The following is a 24,492-nucleotide window of genomic DNA, read 5'->3' as shown; positions in this document are numbered from 1 at the left end:
GGATGTGTGGATGCAGAAAGTTTGGTTATGGAGTGCTCACCATAGAAAGTGCAGTATCTGGGCGGAATGTTAATCTGATTGACGTCCAACTCGTTGAAATGAAGCAGTATAGCTCACGTTCAAGAGTGATACCGGCTCAGTTTTTATTAAATTGAATGTGCTTAGGAGGTTGCAAATTTTAAATAAACGAAAACATGTTCTACATGGTCATTTGTACCATTGAAGGACTCCCATGACAGGAGTATTCGTCATCGAAGTTTGGCTTTACTGCACAAAAAATCGCAGTGCTTCGTAACTCTTCAGAGATATAGAACGCTCTCAAAAGTGTCGCGTGTGCTTCTGAGAAACTTCAGTTTGAAAAATCAAGAAAATAATATCGTTCGGGAGCACGTACCACTTCAACATCGGCTATTGTCTTTTGCCTTGAAGCAGTCATCGTTCCCACTTTTACCTGTGGAACGCACCATCAAAACACTTGTCCCCGAGGGTTTACCATCTGCTGGCCTCCCCACCACAGATGCCGCAGCTCCGTTCTCTTGTTAATTCTGACAGCCGAATAGACAGCTACGGGCCCTTCCTCATTTGCACGTACGCATCCAACTACTTTACCGCAGAGGGATGCCATATCTGTGGGACGGCACGTACACACATGTTTTCGTGGGTTTCAGATTCAGTCCACTGCACATTTTTTACTACTTACCTCACCTGCAACAGCGATATATTTTTCGAGTCGTGAGTGCACACACGACAACCTACTTATGCGAAAAATCACTTAGAACCTGAGCAAAGAGAATAAAAGTACACAGGAAAAGCGGCAGACATCAAGTGAAGGTAAGCGCCCAGAAAACAGCTCAGCGCGCCAGGAACAAACCGAGGTAAAAACGAACAGTGCCTAATATTATTTGTCATTACACTCGCGAAATGGGTCCATTTTGACAAAATTATTTTTATCTGGATCAGCGGCTCTATGCACAGCGGTTGGCGCGTGCTATTTCTTGTGTAGTAAACAGCGTTTCACGTATAAACCTATGTTGTGCTGTTGTTCCGTCGTGTTCCCTCATATGGTAAGTAATAATGTTTCACAACCGTAACCAAAAATCCTTAATTTGCCCTCTGATAAAACGGAATATAGATTTCCGTTGGAGCTTTTTTTCCTGTCCAAGGGAAAATGGTATATCTTAGGGACACTAAATATGCCAAAAGTAAAATTAAAGTACAAACAGTAAAAGCTGAACCCTCCGGCTACTTTCCCTCGAGCAACACAATGAAGTCCAGGTTATGGTTTTCGGAAGGTGCTTTTCCGACCACAGCTGTACCCCATTTTCGTACCCCCGTTTTCAAACCCGGAAGACCTAACACACCCCCGCACGGGGCACCTTGAGCAATCTTGGTGACGGTATGGCGATACCGCGGACCCCGAGCCCCCAAACATAAGCTGGATCCAACCGGGGCGATGTGTTTATAGGTGGAGGGTTAGAAACCACGAACGGAGGCCGTCGGAGCCTTGGTCAAGCTCCGGCCGATGGGCTCCCTGCCTGTCTACCAGGAAGGGAGCTCCGGGACCTCTTTGACTGCCAGGGTAAGGTAAAAGGAGAAAGTCTCCCTGCTTTCCAATGTAGCATATGGCATTTTCCAAACCCCCCCCAAACGTGATCGGCCCCAGAAAAGGGGCCGCACCGAAGCTTCATTCCCACCCTTGCCAACAAATGCATCCCAAAAGCCAGATAACTATCCGCGCTTCTTGATTCTTGAATCTCTTGACAAGTCAAATCCTATCTCCTCCCAGTCAGTCTTCCTTATCGCCAAATTCCTTGAAGGCAGCTAGGGCAAGTCTTTCCAAGCCAAGAAACTGAGAACTGGCGAAGTTCTGGTCGAGGTGAACACTCACCAGCAAGCCACAAGCCTCCTTACCCAGAATCGCATGGCAGATCTGGACATCGGAGTCACACCCCACCGTAGCATCAATAGCTCTCAGGGTGTGATTTCTGAGCCAGATCTGATAAATGAGACGGAAGCCGGTCTGCTCGAAGGTTTGAAAGGCGAGGGCGTGACGGCCGTGAGGCGCATCACCATGCGGCGAGATGATAAACAGATCATGACAAAGCATATTATCTTGACATTTGACCGTTCCACACTCCCCGAATCCATCAAAGCAGGTTTCATTCATTGTTCTGTCCGGCCCTACATCCCGAACCCGCGGCGCTGTTTCAAGTGCCAACGGTTCGGGCATGGCACTACCGCCTGCCGTGGTCAACTAACATGCGCCAAATGTGCACAACATGATCATGCATCAGACAACTGCCCATCGCAAACCCTGATCTGTGCTAACTGCCAGGGACCCCACTGGGACTACTATAGAACATGCGAGAAATTCAAGCAGGAGAAGGAAATCATCAGAGTGAAAGTCACTGAGAACCTTACCTTCCTAGAGGCGCGAAAGAGGTTCGCCTCTTTCCCCCTAGGGAGGTATGCCGACGCAGCTCGCCGGGGGCGGAGCGGCGTCTGGTTTCGGCGTGGACCCAGTACCACGAGTCGGACTTGGTCCCGCACCCCGCCCCCCCCCCCACTGGGTTGCCTCTGGCAGCCCAACCCGCCTCCGCACCACTCGCTGAGCCAGCAGCGGTTGTGGTGGAAACCTTTTCCGTTGGGACCGGTGCCGCTCCCGTCCCTGCCTCCCCATCGTCCAGTGTGTTGGAGGGTGCCATGGACACCACGAGCCCCGCACCGGCTCCCACCGCCACCGCACCGCTCGTGCCACTTCTGGTGCCTCCAACACCACCGGCGGTGGCGGGTCAAACGAAGGGCCCCCGAGGGGGGCCAAGTCCGGGGGGCCCGGTTCGACGGGCACACCCAGGACATCGGACGACGAGATGGACGTCGTGCCGTTCTTGCCTGCAACGCAGCCCAGGGAGCGGCCTTCGACGTCCAAGTCTACAGATAGGCCGCCCAAAAAGCCCAATCCAAGAGTCACAGCCCCGAAAGACGACACATAAACATACACACTCCAGTATCTCTCGCACTAAATAATGGGAAGAGAAAATATTGTTCAATGGAACTGCAGAGGCCTTCTGAATAATCTTGACGACGTGTATGAGATTCTGCATACCAATCAGGCAAGTGTAATGTGTGTTCAGGAAACACATTTGAATTCTAAACACACAAACTTCTTGAATAGTTACCTTGTATACAGGAAAGACAGGGATGGCTGCACACACTCTTCCGGTGGTGTGGCCATAATCGCCCGCAAATCCTTAGCATGCCACCCTGTAACCTTGAACGCCATCCTTGAGGCTGTAGCCGTTCGCACAATAATGTTTAATAGGTTGATAACGGTATGCTCCATATACATTCCTCCTGATGTTGCACTTACGAGCTCCGACTTCGAGGCGCTGGTTGAGCAGCTGCCCGAACCATACAATCACATGCCTTTTCAACAATATACAGCCTACATACCATAACATAGGTCACAACACATACTCACATCTTGACCTTGCTATTGGTTCTGCAATTCTCTTTTCATGTCTTGAGTGGGGTGTGGGCACGGACCCATATGGTAGTGACCATTTTCCTACTTCATTAACGTACATAGGTACAGGCCCGAGCAGTCCATCTTCCCGTAAAAGGTTTAATGAAGCAAGAGCTACCTGGAATACATTTACAGAGACATCCCAACTACACCACACATCCATAGGACACCTACACGGTGAAGACGCTACCCAACTGCTCACGGCGCACATCCTCGACGCCGCCGAAAAGTCCATTCCCCACGCCTCTTGTGCCCCGCGCAACCAGCGGAGGCCGTGGTGGAATGAGGACTGTAGTCGGGCACGAGAGGCCCAGAACAAGGCGTGGGGTGTTCTTCGTCGGTACCCCACGTCGGGTAACCTCATTTTGTTCAAACGGGCCAAGGCGTTAGGAAAACGTGTGCGCCGTGAGTCAAAACGAGAGAGTTGGCGTTTCTTCATAACATCCATAAACTCCTACACAGACACAGAAAGTATGGACGAGAATACGCAAACTCAAAGGACAACAAACTCACAGCCTGCCTCTGGTCAGCACTACAGGAGACACACTCGAAGACCAGGCTGACACACTCCCACAACACTTCCAACTCGTGTCCAGTTCAGCGCACTACACGAACACTTTCCTGAGGTATAAAGACTCAAGTGAAAAGAAGTCACTACATGACAACAACAAATCACCGACTTCTTACAACTCCCTGTTTTCACTACATGAGCGGAGGGCTGCCCTGAGCACGTGTAAACCCTCAGCTCCAGCCCCAGACAACATTCCATATACAATGATACAACACCTACACGCAGACACTCTTCTAACACTCTTACACCTATATAACAAGATATGGCTTTCGGGGCACATTTCAAACTCTTGGAAGGAGGCTATAGTTGTAGCTTTCCTGAAGGAGGGAAAGGACCCGTCATCCCCTTCAAGTTACCGTCCTATTGCCCTGACGAGCTGCCTGTGCAAGCTCTTCGAGAAGATGATAAATCGCAGGCTCGTGTACTTCCTTGAGTACAACGGTCTTCTCGAGAGCTGCCAGGCAGGCTTCAGGGTGGGGCGATCGACGAACGATCAACTGTAAGCTCTTGACTCGTACATCAAGGATGCCTTCGAGCACAAGCAGTATTGTTTGACTGTGTTTTTCGACCTTGAGAAGGCATACGACACCGCTTGGCGTTATGGGATCCTTAGGGACCTCAAGTCATTCGGTACTTCGGGTAACATGCTGAACGCTATTGTCAGTTACTTGTCAGACAGAACGTTCCGAGTAAGAGTCGGTGGTGCACTCTCAAAGGTTCACGTGCAAGAAAATGGCGTGCCACAAGGTGGCGTGTTGAGCTGCACTCTCTTCATAGTAAAAATGAACTCTCTTGGTAAGGCACTGCCACCTACAATTTCTTATTCCATGTATGTAGATGACATCCAGATATCTTATAAATCATGCAATATGTCAATCCGCGAACGTCACGTCAAGCTTGGTGTAAAGAAACTTGCCGGCTGGGCAGACAAGAATGGTTTTAAATTGAATCCTGTAAAAAGATCCTGCGTTGTGTTCTCCAGGAAGCGCAAGGGTCCATCCGGACCCAGACGTTCATCTTAATGGCATGTCGCTTCTTGTGAACAAGGAGCACAAGTTCTTAGGTGTTGTGTTTGATCACAAACTCACATTCATTCCTCACATCAAGGAACTTAAAAATAAATGTCTCAAAACAATGAATATACTTAAGGTTCTCTCCCACCAATCCTACGGTTCCGACAAAGAACTCCGGCTTCGCTTGTATACTGCGTTGGTTGGGTCTCGTTTAGACTATGGCAGTGTGGTGTATGGGTCGGCAACTAAGACAGCCTTGCGAATTCTGCACCCAGTGCTACACTTGGGCCTTCGTCTTACTTCGGGTGCTTTTCGCACTAGCCCTGCCGAGAGTTTTTATGTCGAGTGTGATAAGTGGAGCCTTGAGAACCAACGAACGTGCATGGACTTGCTTTATGCTTTTAAAATTTCGTAGCTGAATAATCATCCTTTTTATCCTGTCTTTAACGATACATCAACATCTCTGCTCTTTGTAAATCGTCCATCCGTTCCTCTGCCCTTTTCACTTAGAGTGAGAGAGCGAGCCTCGGATCTCAGTGCTTTGTTTTTAGATGTGTACAGGTCATCCTTTTCTAACAGTTTACCGCCTTGGCAAGTTCACCCTGTGTCGTGCGACCTTTCTTTTATGAGACTTGACAAAAGTCGTGTACCAGGAGCTGCAATACTGCAGCACTTTCTGTCTTTGCAGTTTAAATACACATGTGCAGAATTTTATAGTGACGCTTCTAAAACCTCCACTATGGTTTCGTGCGCTGCTCATGGTCCAAATTTCAATGCAGCCAGAACCATGAGCGTGCACACAATTTTTTCAGCGGAAGCGTAAGGAATTTTACTGATTGTACGACACATTCTTGAAACTCAAATTCCCAATTCCATCATCTATACAGACTCTTTGAGTGTTGTTCGTGCACTGTCATCGCACAAGCCCCCCAAAAACCACATAGTTAATCTTGTATTCAACACTATCATGTCCGTGTGTGCACAAAAGCATGAGCTGGTCCTCTGCTGGGTCCCAGGACACACAGGGATCGCTGGGAATGAGTTGGCAGACGAGAGGGCCACTGCTGCTGCACTCAGGAACACTGTACACATTACAACGATACCCTACACAGACCTCAAGTCACACATAAGACAACACCTGCGCAGAACATGGCAAACACACTGGGACGAACAGACAGACAACAAACTACATGTAATAAAGCCAAACTTGGGACGTACACATCTGACTCACACAACAGACACACGGAAGTCGCCTTGGGTAGGCTACGGATAGGGCACACGCATGCAACGCACTCGTATCTGCTCACGGGATCTCCTAGGCCCCAGTGCAGCAGGTGCGGAGAGGCCCTATCCGTAGTACACATACTAATAACATGCAAGGCACTTCACACAACACGACACCAACACTTCAGAGAACTCTACAGACAACATATCCCCCTACATCCAGCGCTGTTTCTTGGTGACGATGCCATGGTTTCTGTGAAACGTGTCCTTGAGTTTTTGTCAGACATTACGTTTTTAAACCTCATTTCTTATCATGCATAATCAAAACTGGCCCTATACACCAGCCATGCTCATTCCCGTTCTGTGATTGTACTTTTGTTTTCGCTGAATTTACTTTGTGTTTAAAGTTTCACCCCTCATATATGACTATTGTTTTGGCGCTCTTTGCCCCAGTTGACCTTGCGCCATTAACATACAACCATCATCAAGACCTAACACACACAGACACACATACATCCATATATATATATATAGTAAGGAAATGAGGGGCTCGTTGAGGAAATACTTTCTGTATATATATATATATATATATATATATATATTCCAATGGTGTTTAATTCGATCAGTTGTCCAAGCGAGAGGCGAGGAAGAGCAGTCTCTTCAAAAAACGGCGAAGCCAGAGATAACCTTGCAAGACGCACAGACAGGCACTGATGATGACCGTTGCAGGTCCGCAGCACATACCCGCGCGTAGATTGGCCATGGTTCCGCACATACCGTTCCCTGCTCCAATTGTTCATTACAATCACCCCCCACCGAAGAAGGAGCCATCCTGGTGACTTACGGCGAGTCCAGGACGAGAGGGTCGTAGTATCGCTTTAAGCGGCTGACATGAACAGTTTCGCGACCACGACGACGGAGATCGGCTGACGGAGTTAACGGTTCAACCACGTAGTTTACAGGTGATGGAGAACTGATGACACGGTAAGGGCCGTGGTATTTGCAAAGCAGCTTCGTAGAAAGACCTGGCGTTGTAGAAGGTATCCACAGCCAAACTAGATCACCAGCATGAAAAGTGGGCGAGGAGTGGCTCTGGTCATGATGCTGCTTCTGACGACCCTGGTCATTTGCCGTGAACGAACGGGCAAGCTGTCGGCATTCCTCGGCATGATGCCTCACTTCGGAAAGATGGCGGCGTTCGGAAGCGTCAGGGCTGTATGGTAGGATAGTGTCCATGGTACAAGAAGGTTCGCGGCCGTAAAGTAAAAAGAAAGGTGAAAAACGCGTTGTGCTCTGTACCGCCGTGTTGTATGCGTACGTCACAAAGGGGAGTACGACGTCCCAGTTCGAATGGTCCGAAGCGATGTACATCGCAAGCATGTCCCCCAACGTACGGTTGAACCTTTCGTCGAGCCCGTTCGTTTGCGGATGATATGCGGTCGTGGTGCGATGCACAATGTTGCATTCGGTCAGAAGCGCTTTAACAGCCTCAGAGAGGAATACCCGCCCCCGGTCACTGAGCAGTTCCCGGGGTGCACCGTGGCGCAGAACAAGGGAACGGAGGATAAATCCCCCGACGTCGCGCGCAGCGGCAGCGGGCAACGCGGCTGTTTCAGCGTAGCGCGTGAGGTGATCTACAGCCACGATGATCCAGCGATTGCCAGAAGGGGTGTTTGGTAAAGGGCCGTAGAGGTCGATACCGACTCGCTCGAATGGACGAACGGGGCACGGCAAGGGCTGCAGCGTGCCAGCTGGCTTCGGAGCAGGTGTCTTGCGTTGTTGACACTCGGGGCATGCGCGAACGTACTTGCGCACGAAGGCGTACATTCCCCTCCAGTAATACCTGTGGCGCAGCCTAGTATAAGTCTTCAGGACTCCTGCATGGGCGCTCTGCGGATCCGCATGGTGGGCGAAACACACCTCTTTTCGTAAGCTACGTGGCACCACTAGCAACCACTTCCGACCGTCTGACATGTAGTTCCGGCGGTAGAGGAGGTTGTCTCGAATAGAGAAGTGGGCAGCTTGGCGACGGATGGACCTAGACGGAATTCGTTTTGAAGCTGGCGACAAGAAGTCAACGATTGCAGCAATCCATGGATCCTTCCTTTGTTGGGAGGCCATGTCTGTGAGGGTCAGCGATGATAATAAGGGATCCGTGGCGTCGATGCATGTAGCATCAACAGGCACAGGGGAGCGCGAGAGTGCGTCGGCATCAGAATGCTTGCGTCCAGACCGATAGATAACACGAATGTCATATTCTTGTAAGCGGAGGGCCCAACGGGCCAGTCGTCCCGTGGGATCCTTTAGGGACGACAACCAACACAGGGCGTGATGGTCGGTGACAACGTCGAAGGGCCGGCCGTAAAGGTAGGGGCGAAACTTTGTAAGGGCCCAAATTATCGCCAGGCATTCTTTTTCAGTAACGCTATAGTTGCGCTCAGCCTTGGTGAGAGTTCTGCTCGCATACGCAACGGCATTTTCGTCGCAGTCGGGCTTGCGCTGAACGAGCACGGCACCGATACCAACACCACTGGCGTCCGTGTGCACTGCAGTAGGAGCGCTGGGATCGTAGTGGCGGAGAATAGGTGGTGAGGTTAGTAGACATCGCAGGGATGTGAAGGCGTCGTCACACTCAGAAGACCACGCGGATAGACTGTTGTCGCCGTTGAGCAGCCGCGTGAGTGGGGAGACGATGGAAGCAAAATTGCGAACGAAGCGCCGGAAATAAGAGCATAGCCCTATGAAGCTGCGGAGGGTCTTCATGGAATTAGGCTTGGGAAAGTTGGCAACGGCACGCAGTTTTTCGGGATCGGGTGACACGCCGTCTTTCGAAACAACGTGGCCCAGGATGGTTAGTTTACGTGCACCAAAACGACACTTCTTGAGATTGAGCTGTAGTCCAGCTGCAGTGAGACAGCTCAGTACTTGGTGCAAACGAGCAAGATGTGTTTCGAAGTCAGGAGAGAACACAACGACATCATCTAAGTAGCAGAGGCAAATATGCCATTTGAGGCCGCGCAAGATGTTGTCCATCATTCTCTCAAAGGTGGCTGGCGCGTTGCATAGCCCAAAGGGCATGACGTTGAATTCAAAAAGCCCATCGGGGGTCACAAACGCCGTTTTGGGCCGGTCACACTCAGCCACCGGCACCTGCCAGTAGCCGGAGCGCAAGTCTAGGGAGGAAAAGAATTCGGCACCGTGAAGACAATCGAGAGCGTCATCGATCCGAGGTAAGGGATAAACGTCTTTACGGGTAATCTTGTTAAGGCGTCGATAGTCGACACAGAACCTTAGGGACCCATCTTTTTTTGTAACCAAAACTACTGGCGACGACCAGGGGCTTTGTGACGGACGAATGACGTCGCGTTGCAGCATGTCTTCGACGTGTTCATTAATAATCCCGCGTTCTGACGCCGACACTCTGTAAGGTCGCTGCCTCAAAGGTGCGTGCGTCCCAGTGTCGATATGGTGGACTACCGTTGACGTTCTACCCAGGGGAGCTTGTTGACAGTCAAATGAAGAACGGAACGCGTGCAAAAGGTTCAGCAGCTGCTTGCGCTGGGTAGAATCCAAAGCGGTGTCGAGAGACTTCGTGAACACGTCGTCGGATAGAAGCTGGTCGGTGAGACGGGATGACGTCAGGGCGGTTAGCGGCAGGGTAGGCGCGTCATTGCAAATGTCGAAGCTGAGAATGGAGGAAGTAGGTTCAATTTGGCCAATCGACTCGCTGCGAAGCAGACTGACAGGGTTGTCTTTGAGGTTGGTAATAAACATCGTGGTGTGTTCAGCACGCAGCGTAAGGACGGCGAACGGAAGAAATAAATGCTTTCGGCGAACAAAAAGGTCGGATGGCGTAAATAGAACAGGACCATCCGGCAGGGTACCACAAGAAAGAGCCACTAACACTGAACTTCGCGGCGGAATATCGACGTCTTCGGAAAGTACGAGTTTTGTGGCACCAGAGACGTCACACTGTGGAAAAAGTTCCAGTTCAGCTCGGGCACAGTCGATAACAGCGTGATGACATGAGAGGAAATCCCAGCCAAGGATGACATCATGGGAGCACGAAGATAAGACAACAAATTCAATGGGATAGCTGGTGCCTTGAATACTCACTCGAGCAGTACAGGCTGCTATCGGGGACACGTGTGCTGCACTCGCAGTCCGAAGCGAAAGTCCAGAAAGCGGCGTCATTACTTTTTTCAGCGAGCGGCAGAGTGTAGCACTTATAACAGATATGGCGGCACCGGTGTCGACTAGAGCGAGAGCAGGGACTCCTTCAACAACTACATCTATAACGTTCGGTGGATAGGCACGAGGACTTTGAATTTTCGCTGAGTACGCAGTTCGTGCCTCTGGAACTGCGGGTATTAGTTTCCCACTTCCGGAGGAGCAGGCTGAAGGCGCATAGGCGACAGGGAGCGGCGGCGGGGAGAAGGCGATCGGCGACTGGTGAACGTCGGCTGGTCGGGCTCAAATGATGTTGGGGAAGGCCTCGAGGATACGCGATGCTGAACGTGCCTAGGCGTGTATCCTGGAGTGTTGAAAACCTCAGGATGCGGCACCACATGGCGGCAGTAACGGGCGACATGTCCGGCGTATCCACAAGAGTAGCATATAGGGCGATTGTCCGGCGTGCGCCACGGATTGGATTGCTGCGCGACCACTTGCACTGGACGTCGAAATTGGGAGACTTGCTGATAGCTGGACGGCACAGTCACTGGGATGGTTGGTTCGAACGAATGGGTAAACGGTCGGGGTGGCTGTGTGACACATTCAGCATACGTCAGGGGACCGGTTAATGCAGCCGGTGAAGCCAGGGGAAGAGCAACAGTAGCTACCTGGGGAACAGTAAGGGGAGCAGGAGCTGCTACCACTTGGCGATTAGTTGGCAGGGCCTCGGTGACCTGTTCCCGGATGGTGCGCTGAAGAGACGAAGGAAGGCATGAAGGCGGTGCCTCCGTCCGCTGGCGTGGCTCTTGAACGAACGGCACAATCGATAGTTGGCGTGCTACTTCCTCGCGGACGAAGTCCTTTATCTTCGTCTCAAGTGAAGAGTACTCGGAATTGAAAGTCAAAGCGGAGAGTTCTGCATTTGTCCCCAGAGATCGCCGGACCAGCACTCGTTGCCTGCGCAGCTCATCAAAGCTTTGGCAGAGGCTCACGACCTCCGTCACGGTCTTCGGGTCCTTGGCAAGCAACATAGTGAACGCATCATCATCGATGCCTTTTAAAATATGCTTCACCCTATCTGCTTCAGACATGGCCACGTCGACGCGCCTGCACAGATCTACAACGTCTTCGATGTAGCTGATGAAATTCTCCCCCTGCGTCTGCGCTCTTCCGCGGAGGCGTTGTTCTGCTTGTAGTCTGCGTACGGCCGGGCTGCCAAATGCTTGAAGGAAGCGGGTCTTAAAATCGCCCCATATTTTGAAGTCACGTGCGTTGTTCAAAAACCACGTCTGAGCCAATTGCGTGAGATAGAACTCGACGTTGCTTAACTTGGCGGGATCATCCCACTTGTTGTGAGCACTCACCCGCTCGTATGTCGAGAGCCAATCCTCAGCATCATGATCGCCCTCGCCATTGAAGAATGGGGGATCGCGCTGACGGATGGAACCAGCGCAGACGATCTGTGGCATCGCTGGGGCTTGTTGATCAACAGCGTCAACGGGGGTAGTGGGCATTGGGAGCCTGCGGCTTCGAAGCTCCAGGATTCGTGCTGGTTGACGTTGAAACCGCACCTCCACCACTTCCAATGGTGTTTAATTCGATCAGTTGTCCAAGCGAGAGGCGAGGAAGAGCAGTCTCTTCAAAAAACGGCGAAGCCAGAGATAACCTTGCAAGACGCACAGACAGGCACTGATGATGACCGTTGCAGGTCCGCAGCACATACCCGCGCGTAGATTGGCCATGGTTCCGCACATACCGTTCCCTGCTCCAATTGTTCATTACAATATATATATATATATATATATATATATATATATATATATTTAAAGCTTAAACTAAGGCACATTAGCAGCCGCATGTGGACATTCTCAGTGGCTATGCGCCAGATGCTCTGTTCCACCAGCCTCGCCCCCCGCGCACGTCGTTGTCCACGCTATCATCATCAGTGTGTTCTGGAATCTCTGCGCTCGGCGTGAGCTCGCTAGCCCGTCGCTCTCTGCGGGATTAGTTTCATAAACCGGTGCCCGATGACTCCTGGCCTGTACCTCACGTGTGGTGGAGGTAAAGGGGTCTGATACTTCGTACCTCGACCCCCGACTTACCCCTGGAGCTCCGTTCAGGCCGTCGCCTACCACAAGAGGTCATGCCCAGGACAGCTGAACCAGCCAGCACGGCGGGTTCTGCCGTTCCACCATGCTTCGTAACCAGCCGCGCGCGGGACCCTCCTTTCTTCGCTGGGCTTCCTGGCGATGACGTCGAGGATTTGCTGGATGAATACAACCGAATCAGCTCCTTCAATCGGTTGGACGATGCCTTCAAGCTCCGTAATGTCTCCCTTTCCCTCAGAAAAGTAGCGAAGACGTGGTTCTACAACCACGAGCGCGACTTCACTTACTGGCAGCAATTTACTTTCGAGCTGCGCCTAGTCCTCGACACGTCGTCTACGCGTACGGAAGCCGCCAAAAAGAAATTGGACGAGAACATAAAACTACCTGGTGAGTCGTACACATCCTACATTGAGGACGTTCTCGCATTATGCCACCGTGCCAACAAAGATATGACGAAAGACAGCCGAGTGCGCCATGTCCTGAAAGGAAATTTTCCCTTCGCATTTAACGCGCTGGTCGCCCAGAACCCCACTAGCGTTAACCAGGTCGTAACGATGTGTCAGCGCCACGACGACCGCCAGTCCCTCCGTGGGCAGGCGACCCAGTGGGACACCCGCGCTTCCATGGACGAAGCGGACTTGGGCTCCATGATATGATCGATTATCCGCGAGGAACTGAGGGCGCAGACACCGCTCGGCTTTGCAGAATCACGACGCGAGACATCTCCTCCGGATCTCCGCGAGGTAATCAAACAAGAGCTGGCCTACCTTATTGCGGCCTCCCCGACAGCAACAGATATTCATCCCTTCTCAACTCAAGCCGCATTGTCTTCTCTGCCTTATGCTTCCAATGCCGCGATTTTGACACCTCTCTCCGACTCGGTATGTTCGCCTTTGGCACCTTTGTCAACCCCTGTCCTTCGACCGCCCAGGCTCACCCAGACCGACCATGTGCATCCTCACCCAGTGCCGCCTGCTGGTCCCGTTCAGTTTCTGCCAGGTCCTCCTCAGTTCGCGTATGGCTACCCTGCTTGGCGTCCGTCCCGCCCAACCTGCTTTTATTGTGGCATCCGGGGGCATACCTCTCGTTTCTGTCGAAGACACCAACAAAATGAAAGGCTCGCGTACTCCCCCGTTTCACAAAGCAGGAGTCAACCATCTTACGACTTCTATTCGCAAAGGTTCCCGTACGCACAATGTTCGCCGTCACCCGCAGACTACCAAGACCAGCACCGCAGCCCTCGCCCGCCGAGCCGATCTTTCCCAACGCCCTTCCGCCGCCGCTCTACCTCGCCGCTTCGTCCTGCCTCCGAGAACACGGAAAACAAGAGGCGGCAGTTTCTGGGGGCGAAAGTGCGTCACTTCAGAATTCTGGAAGGCCTTCTCATCGACCGTCGAACACGTTATCAGTTTTAGTTGAAGGAATTGGTGTTGAAGCTCTTCTGGACACTGGTGCGAGCATTTCGATAATTCACGAAAGTTTCTGTTCTAGACTGCGAAAAGTAAAAACTCCCTATTCTGGCCCTGCTCTACGAGGTGCGAACTCCGCTACTATTAAACCATCTGGACTGTGTACAGCTCGATTTTTATCGATGGCACTCGACACCACATTCAGTTCGAGGTACTGGCATCATGCGTTCCCCAAATGATATTAGGCGGGGATTTTCCTAAATAGGCGTCTGCTTTGATTTATTGTGGTGAACTGATGATTCATACAAATGATACAGACCTGTCCAGTGTTTCGGATACTGCAGACCTGCGATTGGTGGCGCTGTGCGACTTCACTCTTCTCCCTGCTCAAGAAATATACTCTCGGTTAATTCGGACAAAATTCTCGACGGTGATGTACTCATTGCTCCGACAGAAAAACTCCACCTTCATGGCGTAGTTATATCCCCCTGCCTCGTACGCTTTTCTGCGGGAACTGCTCTTCTGGCCGCAGCGAATACTACATCCGAAGCGGTTTTCTTGCCCCGAGGAACCACCGTTGCTTGTGCTCCGCGCGACGATGTAGTGAATGTCGTCTCACTGGGATCTGTTACGTAGGACGATCATTCCGTGAGCACTAAGTCTTCATGCTTTCCCATTAGTGCAACAATCAGTTCGGATCTCGACCCAGAGCAACAGGAAATGCTATTGGCTCTTCTGGGGAAACACGAAACTATAATTTGATGAACCGATGATTCATACAAATGATACAGACCTGGCCAGTGTTTCCGATACTGCAGACCTGCGATTGGTGGCGCCGTGCAACTTCACTCTTCTCCCTGCTCAAGAAACTATGATCTCGGTTAATTCGGACGAAATTCTCGACGGTGATGTACTCATTCCTCCGACAGGAAAACTCCCCCTTCACGGCGGAGTTATATCCCCCTGCCTCGTCCGTTTTGCTGTGGGAACTGCTCTTCTGGCCGCAGTGAATACTACATCCGAAGCGGTTTTCTTGCCCCGAGGGACGACCGTTGCTTGTGCTCCGCGCGACTATGCAGTGAATGTCGTCTGATTGGGATCTGTTACGTATGACGATAATTCGGTGAGCACTAAGCCTTCATGCTTTCCCATTAGTGCAACAATCAGTTCGGATCTCGACCAAGAGCAACAGGAAATGCTATTGGCTCTTCTGGGGAAACACGAAATTATAATTTGATTCGTCTTCTACCATGTTACGGCGGACCTCCGCAGCCACCCACCAAATCGACACAGATGGCGCGTGTATCATTCGACGTCGCCCGTATCGCGTCTCACTGAAGGAGCGTCAAATCATTCAGGAACATGTCGACGACATGCTGAAGAAAAACATAGTTCGCCATTCAACCAGCTCCTGGTCATCGCCCGTTATTCTGGTCCGGAAGAAAGACGGATCTGTATAATTTTGTTTGGATTACCGAGCGCTTAACAACATAACTCGGAAATATGTATATCCGATGCCTAGAATTGATGATGCTGTGGACACCTTGCAAGGAGCCGAATACTTCTCCAGTCTGGATTTGAGATCGGGGTACTGGCAAATTCCCATGCACGAGCAAGACAAAAAAACTGCTTTCACCACACCTGATGGTCTTTACGAATTTAACGTAATGCCGTTCGGGTTGTGGAACGCTCCGGCCACATTTGAAGGCATGATCGATACGGTTTTACGCGGCTTAAAGTGGAAGACGTGCCTATAAAACCTTGACGACATAGTCGTATTTTATTCTACTCTTCCCGAACGTCTCCGTCGGCTTAACGTGCCTTTCAAACATCGGCCTGACCCTTACCACAAAGAAATGACACTTTGCAAGCAATGAAATCAAGGTATTAGGTCACCTGATGAGCAAAGAAGGAATCCGGCCCGACCCTGACAAAATCATAGCCGCACTAAATTTTTCTCGCCCAAATCATCAAAAAGAACTTCGCATCTTCTTAGGATTGGCCTCCTACTTCCGCCGTTTCATCCGAAACTTCGCTTCAATCGCTTCCCCTTTACATAAACTGCCACACCATTTCTAAGGTCCGACAACTGCGAAGCTGCCTTTCAGAAACTGAAGTGTGCCCTAACCTCTGATCCCAAACTCGGCCATTTTGATGAAACAGCGCCCACTATACTGTACACCCACGCCAGCGGAAACGGAATTGGGGCTGTTGTGTTACAGCGCAGGACATCTTCTCTTGAGCAGGTAATTGCTTACTCCAGCCAGACATTGACGCCAGCCGAGAAAAATTACACAATTACAGAGCAGGAGTGCCTCGCTGTAGTTTGGGCAGTTCAAAGTTTTGTCCATATCTGTACGGGCGTCACTTCACTGTGGTCACGGACCATCACGCCCTCTGTTGGATATCTTCCCTAAAGAACTTGACCGGGCGGCTAGGCCGTTGGGTACCCCGTTTACAAGAGTACAGCTTCACCATCGTCCACAAGACTGGCAAAAAGCACGGGATGCAGACGCTCTTTTACGCTGCCCATTATCCTCCGCTCAAGATGACATTCAAGCACTTTCTGCATCAACGGCAGCCTTACGGATTGCCGCTGTTTACACTTGCGGGGAACCACTTCCTGAATTGGCCTCTCAGCAAAGATTACACACTTAATGCCAAAACCTTATTGACCTGTTAGACGGTTCCGCTCAACCCCGCAATAGTCGTTCACGCCATCAGCTCCGCCAATTTCGACCCTTTAGAGGTACAACTACCACCCAACACGCGACAGATGGGTGCCCGTCATTCCCCGTGCCTTCCAACGCAAAATTTTGGAGACATTTTATGACGACGCTACCACGGGCCACCTTGCCTTCCCCAAAACGCATGATCGTATCAAGAGCCGCTTCTTCTGGCCCGGCCTATCCACCTCTGTTGCCAAACACGTTTCATCGTGCGTATTGTGTCAGCACCGCAAACGTCCGACTTCGGGACCTGCAGGAACACTCGAACCACTGCCGTGCCTCTCCTCTCCTTTCAAAGTCGTTGACATCGATCTCTACGGTCCTCTACCGGTCACTTTGGCTGGACATCGGTGGATCATTACCACATTGAACCACTTGACACGATACGCGGAAACAGCTCCTATTCGCACGGGCTGGGCTTTAGGGTGGCTGAAGACAGTATTCCTGCGACATTGATTGATTGATTGTAGGGTTTACCGCGCCGGCGCAACGCAGGCGATGAGGCGCGCCGTAGTGGAGGGCTCCGGATTAATTTTGGCCACCTGGGGATCTTTAACGTGCGCCGAAATCTCGAACACACGGGCGCTTTTGCTTTTCGCCTCCATCAAAAAAGCGGCCGCCGCGGCCGGGAATCGAGCCCGCGACCTCGTGATCAGCAGCGCAACGCCTTAGCCACTGAGCCACCGCGGCGGGTATTCCTGCGACATCGACCGCCCAAAGTGCTTCTTAGTGACCGAGGCTGGGTATTTGTTTCAGCCGTGCTTGCAGAAGTTCTTCGCGTCATTAAACTGTACACAGAACCACGTCCAGCTACCACCCTCAAACTAATCGTTGACTGAACGTTTTCATCGCATGCTCTCGAATATGATTTTCTGTTACATTGAGCCCGACCATAAAAACTGGGACGTCATTCTCCCCTTCGTCACATACGCCTATAATGCAGCGGTTCAACAAACCACGGGACTTTCAGCATTTTTACTTGTTCATGGCTGCCCACCTTCAACTGTTCTCGATAATTCTTTTTTGACTGCGCCTGTGGCCTCGGCATCCAACAGTATCGATGACTTTATTTCTCGCCTGTCTTATAGCCGCCATCTCGCTCGCTCATCTCAGGACGACAGCCTCACAGGAAGAGCGCAAGTCAAACTACGACGCTTCGTACGCCGTTGACTTGTTTACAGCCGGCAATGAGGTCTTCCTTTACATTCCGCTCCGGACCCCAGGACTGGGCGAGAAGTCCTTCCCCACTTCGTAGGGCCTTCCACTATCCAGGAAAAGACTCCACCGGTAAGTTACCGCGTTACGCCCACCTCTACTGTCGCCGACCACCGTTGTCGCGGCACTGAAGTTGCACACGTTTCCCTGCTGAAGCCTTTCAACTCCCGCAATCCGCCTTAAGCGCCCGAGTCAGCCGCTTCACTACCAATGGAAATGTTGTAAGCTATGACTAAGGCAGACCTTAGCAGCCGTATGTGGACATTCTCCTCAGTGGCTATGCGCCAGATGCTATGTGCCCCCAGCTTCGCTCGCCGCGCACATCGTCATCCACGCTATCATCATTCTGGAATCTCTGCGCTTGACCTGAGCTCGCTTTCCTCTCGCTCTCTGCGGGATTAGTTAATTAAACAGTGCCCGACGACTCCTGGCCTGTGCCTCACGTTATATATATATATATATATATATATGTATAGGGAGCAGAGCGCGATTGTTGCCAACGTTTCAGCAAAGGGACTTGCTTTCATAAATGTATATATATATATATATATATATATATATATATATATATATATATGTATGTATAGTCACGAACAATGAGTACCAGCAGCAGCAGAGGGGCTTCTTTCGCCCTTTATACATGAGACAAGCATCATTTGGCAATGAGAGGATCGGCAGAAGACATATATGGGGAAGGTTTGGAGCGAATTTGCAATTTTGAACGAAGCGGGAAACAAAAGCATATATAAAAACCCACACACCCAAAGTGTGTATCCTTGTGGAGGCTACAAGAATTAACAAACAGACGCACCAAAAACGGTGGCGAATAATGGGAATAAAGGTACATCAATGAGCAGAATTGCGAGTGGTGTAGGTTGTAGGAAAGCAGCTTAAATGCGAAGAGCCCTACAACGCCGAAGTGTAGGGGTGTTTAGGAAAAAAAGAACACGAAAAAGGCAAATCATGTTGCCATTAGCCGTCACGCTCCTAGCGCCCGGTAGTTCTAGGGGATCGAATTTAGTTTTGTGTTCATTGATTCTGAGGAACGACTTCTGCCACGTGGTCAGGGAATGAAAACAATGGCATTTTCTGGCTCGTTTTTACGCCTGGTCTGTGAGAGGGGCCAACTTCAAGATTATTGTCCTAATGCTGAAGGCAAAAGAAGGGCCCTAATGATATTTCGGCGCGTATTCAATTATGGGCACTACGCAACCTCTTCCCCAGAGCGGGGCACAACGCCCCGTCCTGAGTTCTTTGTTCACTGTTGCCCCTCAGCAGCCCAACGACGACACGTAGGTCTTCTATGCCTGTTTCCGCAGAGTCGGCGGGAAGCAGAGAGCGAAGCTTAGGAAATATAACAAAAGAACTACAAAAGGATTCAATAGAAAATTAGAGAAAAAACTCCACTCGGTTCGCACCCGGCTTCGGGTGTGCCTGTAAAGCAGAGGGAGGAGAAATAAAATAGATGTGCTACATAGAATAAAAAAGGACATGTGACAACACTAGAAAACAAAATGTACACGATGCTTCTCGGAACAGATGTTATAACTGCGGTAAAATAAAAAAAATATCTGAGTTGCGTGAGGGAGACAGGCCCTGCATATAAGTGTTGCCTTTTTGGCACGGTTATAAAATTTCCCCCCTCGCACGTTAAGGTACACTTTGTCCTCTAATGTTGTCTTGTGTCGTACACTATTGTATCTCGCACATCTGCTTTGTTTTCCTTCCGTCACCATTCCAGGCGTCCCCGTAGCGGGATATGAAGCCACTGCACCATTTCTCTTTTTGTACATCCCCTTATCCTTGTGTTTTGTTCTTGGTTATCCCTTCCCGGCCGAATCTGCTGAGAGTGGGCACGAAAAACCCACGTGTCCGCGCTAGGCTGCTGAGTGGAAGAGTTAAAAAAGCCCTCAGGACGCGACCGTCTATACCTTTCTGGGAAAAGAGGGTGCGGCGTGGAGACAATGAAACCGGCGCGGACATCTGGTCAGGCCATCCCCTGGTCTTCTGAAAGAACTAAAGTCACACCACTGCTACTACTACTACTTGGAGAAAAGATCTTGAATCCGGCCCGGCTCCCAAAACTGACCGTGAAACAGGACGTCAAAGGCCAGTCGGAGGTATCCGACTGCGTGGCCAAAGACGGTCCTGGCAAGAAAGGGACACAACGTAAAAGTCTATACATTTGCGTGGCCTGGCACTAGGACAATGATGGCTATTTGCGGCATGAGATTTCTTGTGCGTTCCTAAACTGAACTACCTTAAGACGCTCCGGAGATTTTCGCATTTCTGCTGCTTTTCCGGTATGTCTACCACTCGCTCTAAAGCTCAATGCTTTTACACCTTCCCCATTTTTCCCGCCTTTTTGTGACTCTTAGCGACAGACTTTATCTATTTTAACCCTTTATCGGCTTATTGGCCTTCATGTTCTCCTAGGCCCATCTCTTGGTATTCACTATGTACCCTAATTTTCTACCGGTTGGTGGTTTGTCTCATTACATTGACAGCCCTAGAATATTTCAATATCTTCACTTGAACTCTGGTATCGTCTTCCCGAGATTGTTCCCTGATCCAGGAAGCTTGTTTCCGGTACCTAAGTGTTACCGCTATCATTATGCATCTCATTTCGCGTTGAGCCTATCAAAGTTGTGTTCCCGTGCTTTTGTATGGCGAAAAGCTGTAGCTCTCTGTGGCATCACCGCCAATGCACTGATGTATTTTTCGTTTGAATGATAAAGGTAGCTCACTTTTCATTATTTCGTAGTGGTTTGCGAGTGCTTCGCTGCCCATACCTGCTCTGCGAGGGATTTCTTTACGTGGTTGGGTCCGCACTAACCCCCTGTTCGAGGTAGTTATAATCTTTTACTGCTACTAGGGTTTCGTTTGCAAAGCTGAAGAGGGCGCTTGGGGCATTTTTGTTCCATTACTTTAAAATTTATACGTGTTTCTTTTCATTTCTACGTCCATGCTTTTTGATTGAGTTTGATCAAGCATTTTTTGCAGGCGTTCTGCAGTCTCACTCAGCAAGACAATGTTGTCTGGAAATCTCAGATGACTTAAGTATTCTCCGTTATAGTTAATCCTGTGTTTTCCCACTCATGCTTTCCGATATTCCGTTCAGACAAGGTTTGAACAGTTTTAGTAGGGCGGTATCTCGTTGTCTATCGCTTTTTGGATCGGGAATTTATCACGTTGCTTTTGAAGTGTTTCCCTGCCCGTACATCCCTTATATGTGTTAGGTAGATGTACAGTCGAACACGGATATATCGAACACGGGTATATCGAATTATTGTCTATATCGAACTCATAAATTATCCCCTTGAAAATTCCGTGTAAAAGTATAGGAATTCGTACGTTTATATCGAACCGTATTATTCCCGACATTGGGTATATCGAACGCCGCGCGAGCTGGAAGGTGCTCTTCGGCGGTCGCTGCACCCCCGATTGAGGTTGAGGGGGATGTTGAGGAATGCGCGGGCATGACGAAGACTCGCTTGCGGAACTAATTCCCCCTACCGGAACGAAATTGCGCTTGCCCAGTCGGGCCCCGCTACCGGCCGCCGTAGCGTTAGCGGACGGAGCCCGGTATGCTAAATCTCTCTAGGCACACAAGCCCGAACGCTCGGAAAATGTTACAGTGTGAGGCTGGGATGCCCCAACTGCACACGTCCTTTTTTTTGCGGCTGCGTACGTTCCTCGGCTTGCCGAAAAAGAGTTTTTTTTTCTCTCTCTCTCTGGGTCTGTCTTCCCCCGATGTCGTCTCGGGAAAGGGAAGAGGGAACGAAGGCGCTGCCGGATACCTCCTTCTTTTGCATTTTGCTGCTGTTGCTGCTGTTTGGCGAGTTGTCCCGCACCTTTCGGAGATCACTGTTTCTCTCGGAGATGACCATCGCGAGCGCTTTTTTGGAGTCCGTTCAGAGAGCCTTGGAATTGTTACCTTCAAAGTTATTGTGGTACGTGCGCGCTGTTCTTTTTTTGCGTGCGTGTTGTGCATGGTGTGCGAAGGCGCAGCGTACTGCTGGAATTTTCTAGTTGTGCAGCCTCGAGAAGATCGAGACCAGCGTCTCTAATTTCATTTCCTGGGCGAAGAAGCAGGCCAAGATCAGCGATTTTTTTTTCACGGAAATAAAGCGTCCTGTTGCGTCGTGAGTGCAGAATTGGTTGTCATTCTTGAATGCGACGATCGGTAAATGCTCGTCCGCCATAGGTGAGGTCTCAGAGCCCATATTTGTTATATCGAATTTTTCATATATCGAACTAATTCGCTATCCCCTTGGAGTTCGATATATCCGTGTTCGACTGTATTATGAATGTGTCTTCTATTCCCTGCATTTAGGGCTTTTACACGGCTGTGGTGTGTACTGAGTAAAACACTTTTTTATAGTCTTTAAATGCCTCTGAAGGGGCTTACGTATTCTGCGGATTTCTCTATTACTTGACTGACAACATAGATGTAACCCATGGTTGAGTACCCTTTCCTAAACCCAACCTGCCCGGTGGGTGGTTGTGAATTGTGGCTGTCACCTATGCGGCTAACTGTAACTTTGATAAACAGTTTGTAAACAACTGAGAGTAGGCTCATGCGTCTGTTTTCTTAAGGAGTTTTGTTTTTCCCTTTTTATAGGTCAGAATAATGTTGGCGTTTTTCCAGGGTAGGATCAGTTTCGGAGTTTTTAAGCATTGGGAAAATAGTGTAGGAAACTTTTCCATTACAATGTCGTTTCCCTCCTTCCTAAGAACCACGGTTATATCGACGTCATCTGGAGTTTTCCCTGTTTTGATGCCCTTTAGAGCGTTTCCTACTCCGTGTTTAGTAAGCAGTGTGACCTCGCAAGCTAGGCTTGTTCTCTCAACTGTTTGCCTGATATAACGTCGCTTTACTACAGTCTCTTGTAGAATTGTTCTGCTGCCTTTGTTGGCTTATTCTTGTTGTCCGTTACGTTACATTGTCTTTGCCGATGGCTTTGCCGATGTCTTCGCATTCAAAGTGCCCCGCATTTGCAGCGTTTTATTAATAACTCCCTTGTTATGTGTACGAACTTCGTTTCTTTTGCTTTTTTTAACACTATATAGCTCTGCTAGCAGAACTCGATCAGCCGTACTTGGCCCTTTAATGCTCTCACGTTTCGTAATTCTTTCTTCCTTTTGTTTGTCAAATTTTCAATTATTTTTCTACACGGAGGACCTTGCACAGCTGTATCAGATTCTGTGATTGCCGTAGTTAGGTTGCAATTTAGTTTTCTACACCATCCTCGTTCTCCGCGCTTAGAAGCGCAAATTCGCTATGAAGAGTCATTTTTCACTGCTCCCTCCTGGCTCTGACTCACTCTATGCTGTATTTCTTAGATTACACAAGTTTCCTTCCTTATTTTTTTTGTATTTAGCCCTACCTTGCATATAACGATCCAATAATAGGCGTTCCAAATCTAACTTAACACTTCTACGTTCTGCACAATAGCTGGGTTGTCACTCAAAATCCAGTAAATTTGGTTGTTTATTGTACATGTCCATTTGTTACTCTTTGGTTTATACAAGAATGCGTTCATCAACCACAGGTTATTTCTCTCTGAAAATCCCACTAGTGTAACGTGTCGACCGTTGCTATTGCCTATTCCATAGCTTTCTATGGACCTGTCTTGCATTTGCTTCTTATGGACTTTTGCTGTAACCTAAAGTCCCCCATCACTATTGTGTACTGTGTTGTTCCATTCCTTATTGCTGATGCAGCGTCCTTGAAGAAAATGGGTACGGCATCATAATCGTGGTTAGTTGTTAGCGTATTGGTCTTTAACATCATCTACAAATATTACTTGTTTAATTCAATCACAATGGCTGCGACTGTTTCTTGGATGCTGAAGAAGTCTTCAATGTTTCCTGCTATTTTCCCTGGGATTAGGAATCCTAAGCCATGTTTTTTCTACACCTAATGTACTCGGTAGCACAAAGCGTGCCGGGTAGTCAGCTGGTTGAAGCCTTCTCCCGTTTTAACCACTTGGCTCTGTGATATCCTACCGAATGTCCGGGAGGTGCTTTAGTAGAACAGCAAAGCTTCCCTCGCTAGACTGGGTGCGTGCATAGAACGTTGCCGGGGTCAAGTTCCGAGGGTAGCCTATCCAGATCCAGACAATCTTAGCAACCTCTGCTGTACCGCTGGCCTGGCCACCGCCATGGACAGGTACTCTACAGCTGCGGGGGACACAGGGCCGAAGTTCGCTTTGCGAGTTCATATGCGACGTGGACAAACTACTACACCACAGTGACCAGATAATTTTGTTTTGAAGGAGGTGCTGTTTATGTGTCTAAGAGCCTTCCAAGCATGGTTGAGCCTACCTTGTTGATTTTCAAAGGCACCAGGGAATATGTTTACCTATGAAGAAGGCCGCCCTCCAAGCCTGTACTGGTGGGGCGCAGAAGTCAAGACGAAGAGGGAAAAATGCAGAGAGAGAGAGACAGAGGTAGTTGAGGATATGTTTTACGCTGCGTAATGAGAAACTTGTGGACCCCGCTTTTGCTGATAATGTATG

The 24,492-nt window shown here is 49.8% G+C and overlaps 1 protein-coding gene across 6 annotated transcripts in view; it reads left to right on the top strand.

Annotated features, from left to right (window-relative positions):
* Positions 1–24,492, top strand: part of LOC144142233 (uncharacterized) — a 153,683-nt gene that overhangs the window by 58,420 nt on the left and 70,771 nt on the right. For 3 of the 6 annotated variants that reach the window (XM_077673594.1, XM_077673593.1, XM_077673592.1), the window contains one exon: positions 1–24,492. This exon is cut by the window's left edge. The exons of 2 other annotated variants lie outside the window; for them this stretch is intronic. In XM_077673594.1, the coding sequence (XP_077529720.1) occupies positions 1,922–2,941 (1,020 nt within the window). In that variant the 5' untranslated portion in view covers positions 1–1,921 and the 3' untranslated portion in view covers positions 2,942–24,492. One more of the 6 variants, XR_013316908.1, reaches the window with a different exon arrangement.

Source organism: Haemaphysalis longicornis, unplaced genomic scaffold (assembly GCF_048455015.1).
Source record: "Haemaphysalis longicornis isolate Haplotype H1 unplaced genomic scaffold, Haemaphysalis longicornis Haplotype H1 scaffold_6, whole genome shotgun sequence".
Taxonomy (NCBI): domain Eukaryota; kingdom Metazoa; phylum Arthropoda; class Arachnida; order Ixodida; family Ixodidae; genus Haemaphysalis; species Haemaphysalis longicornis.
Note: the sequence above shows the minus strand (reverse complement) of the source record. Positions and strands in the feature narration are given on the sequence as shown.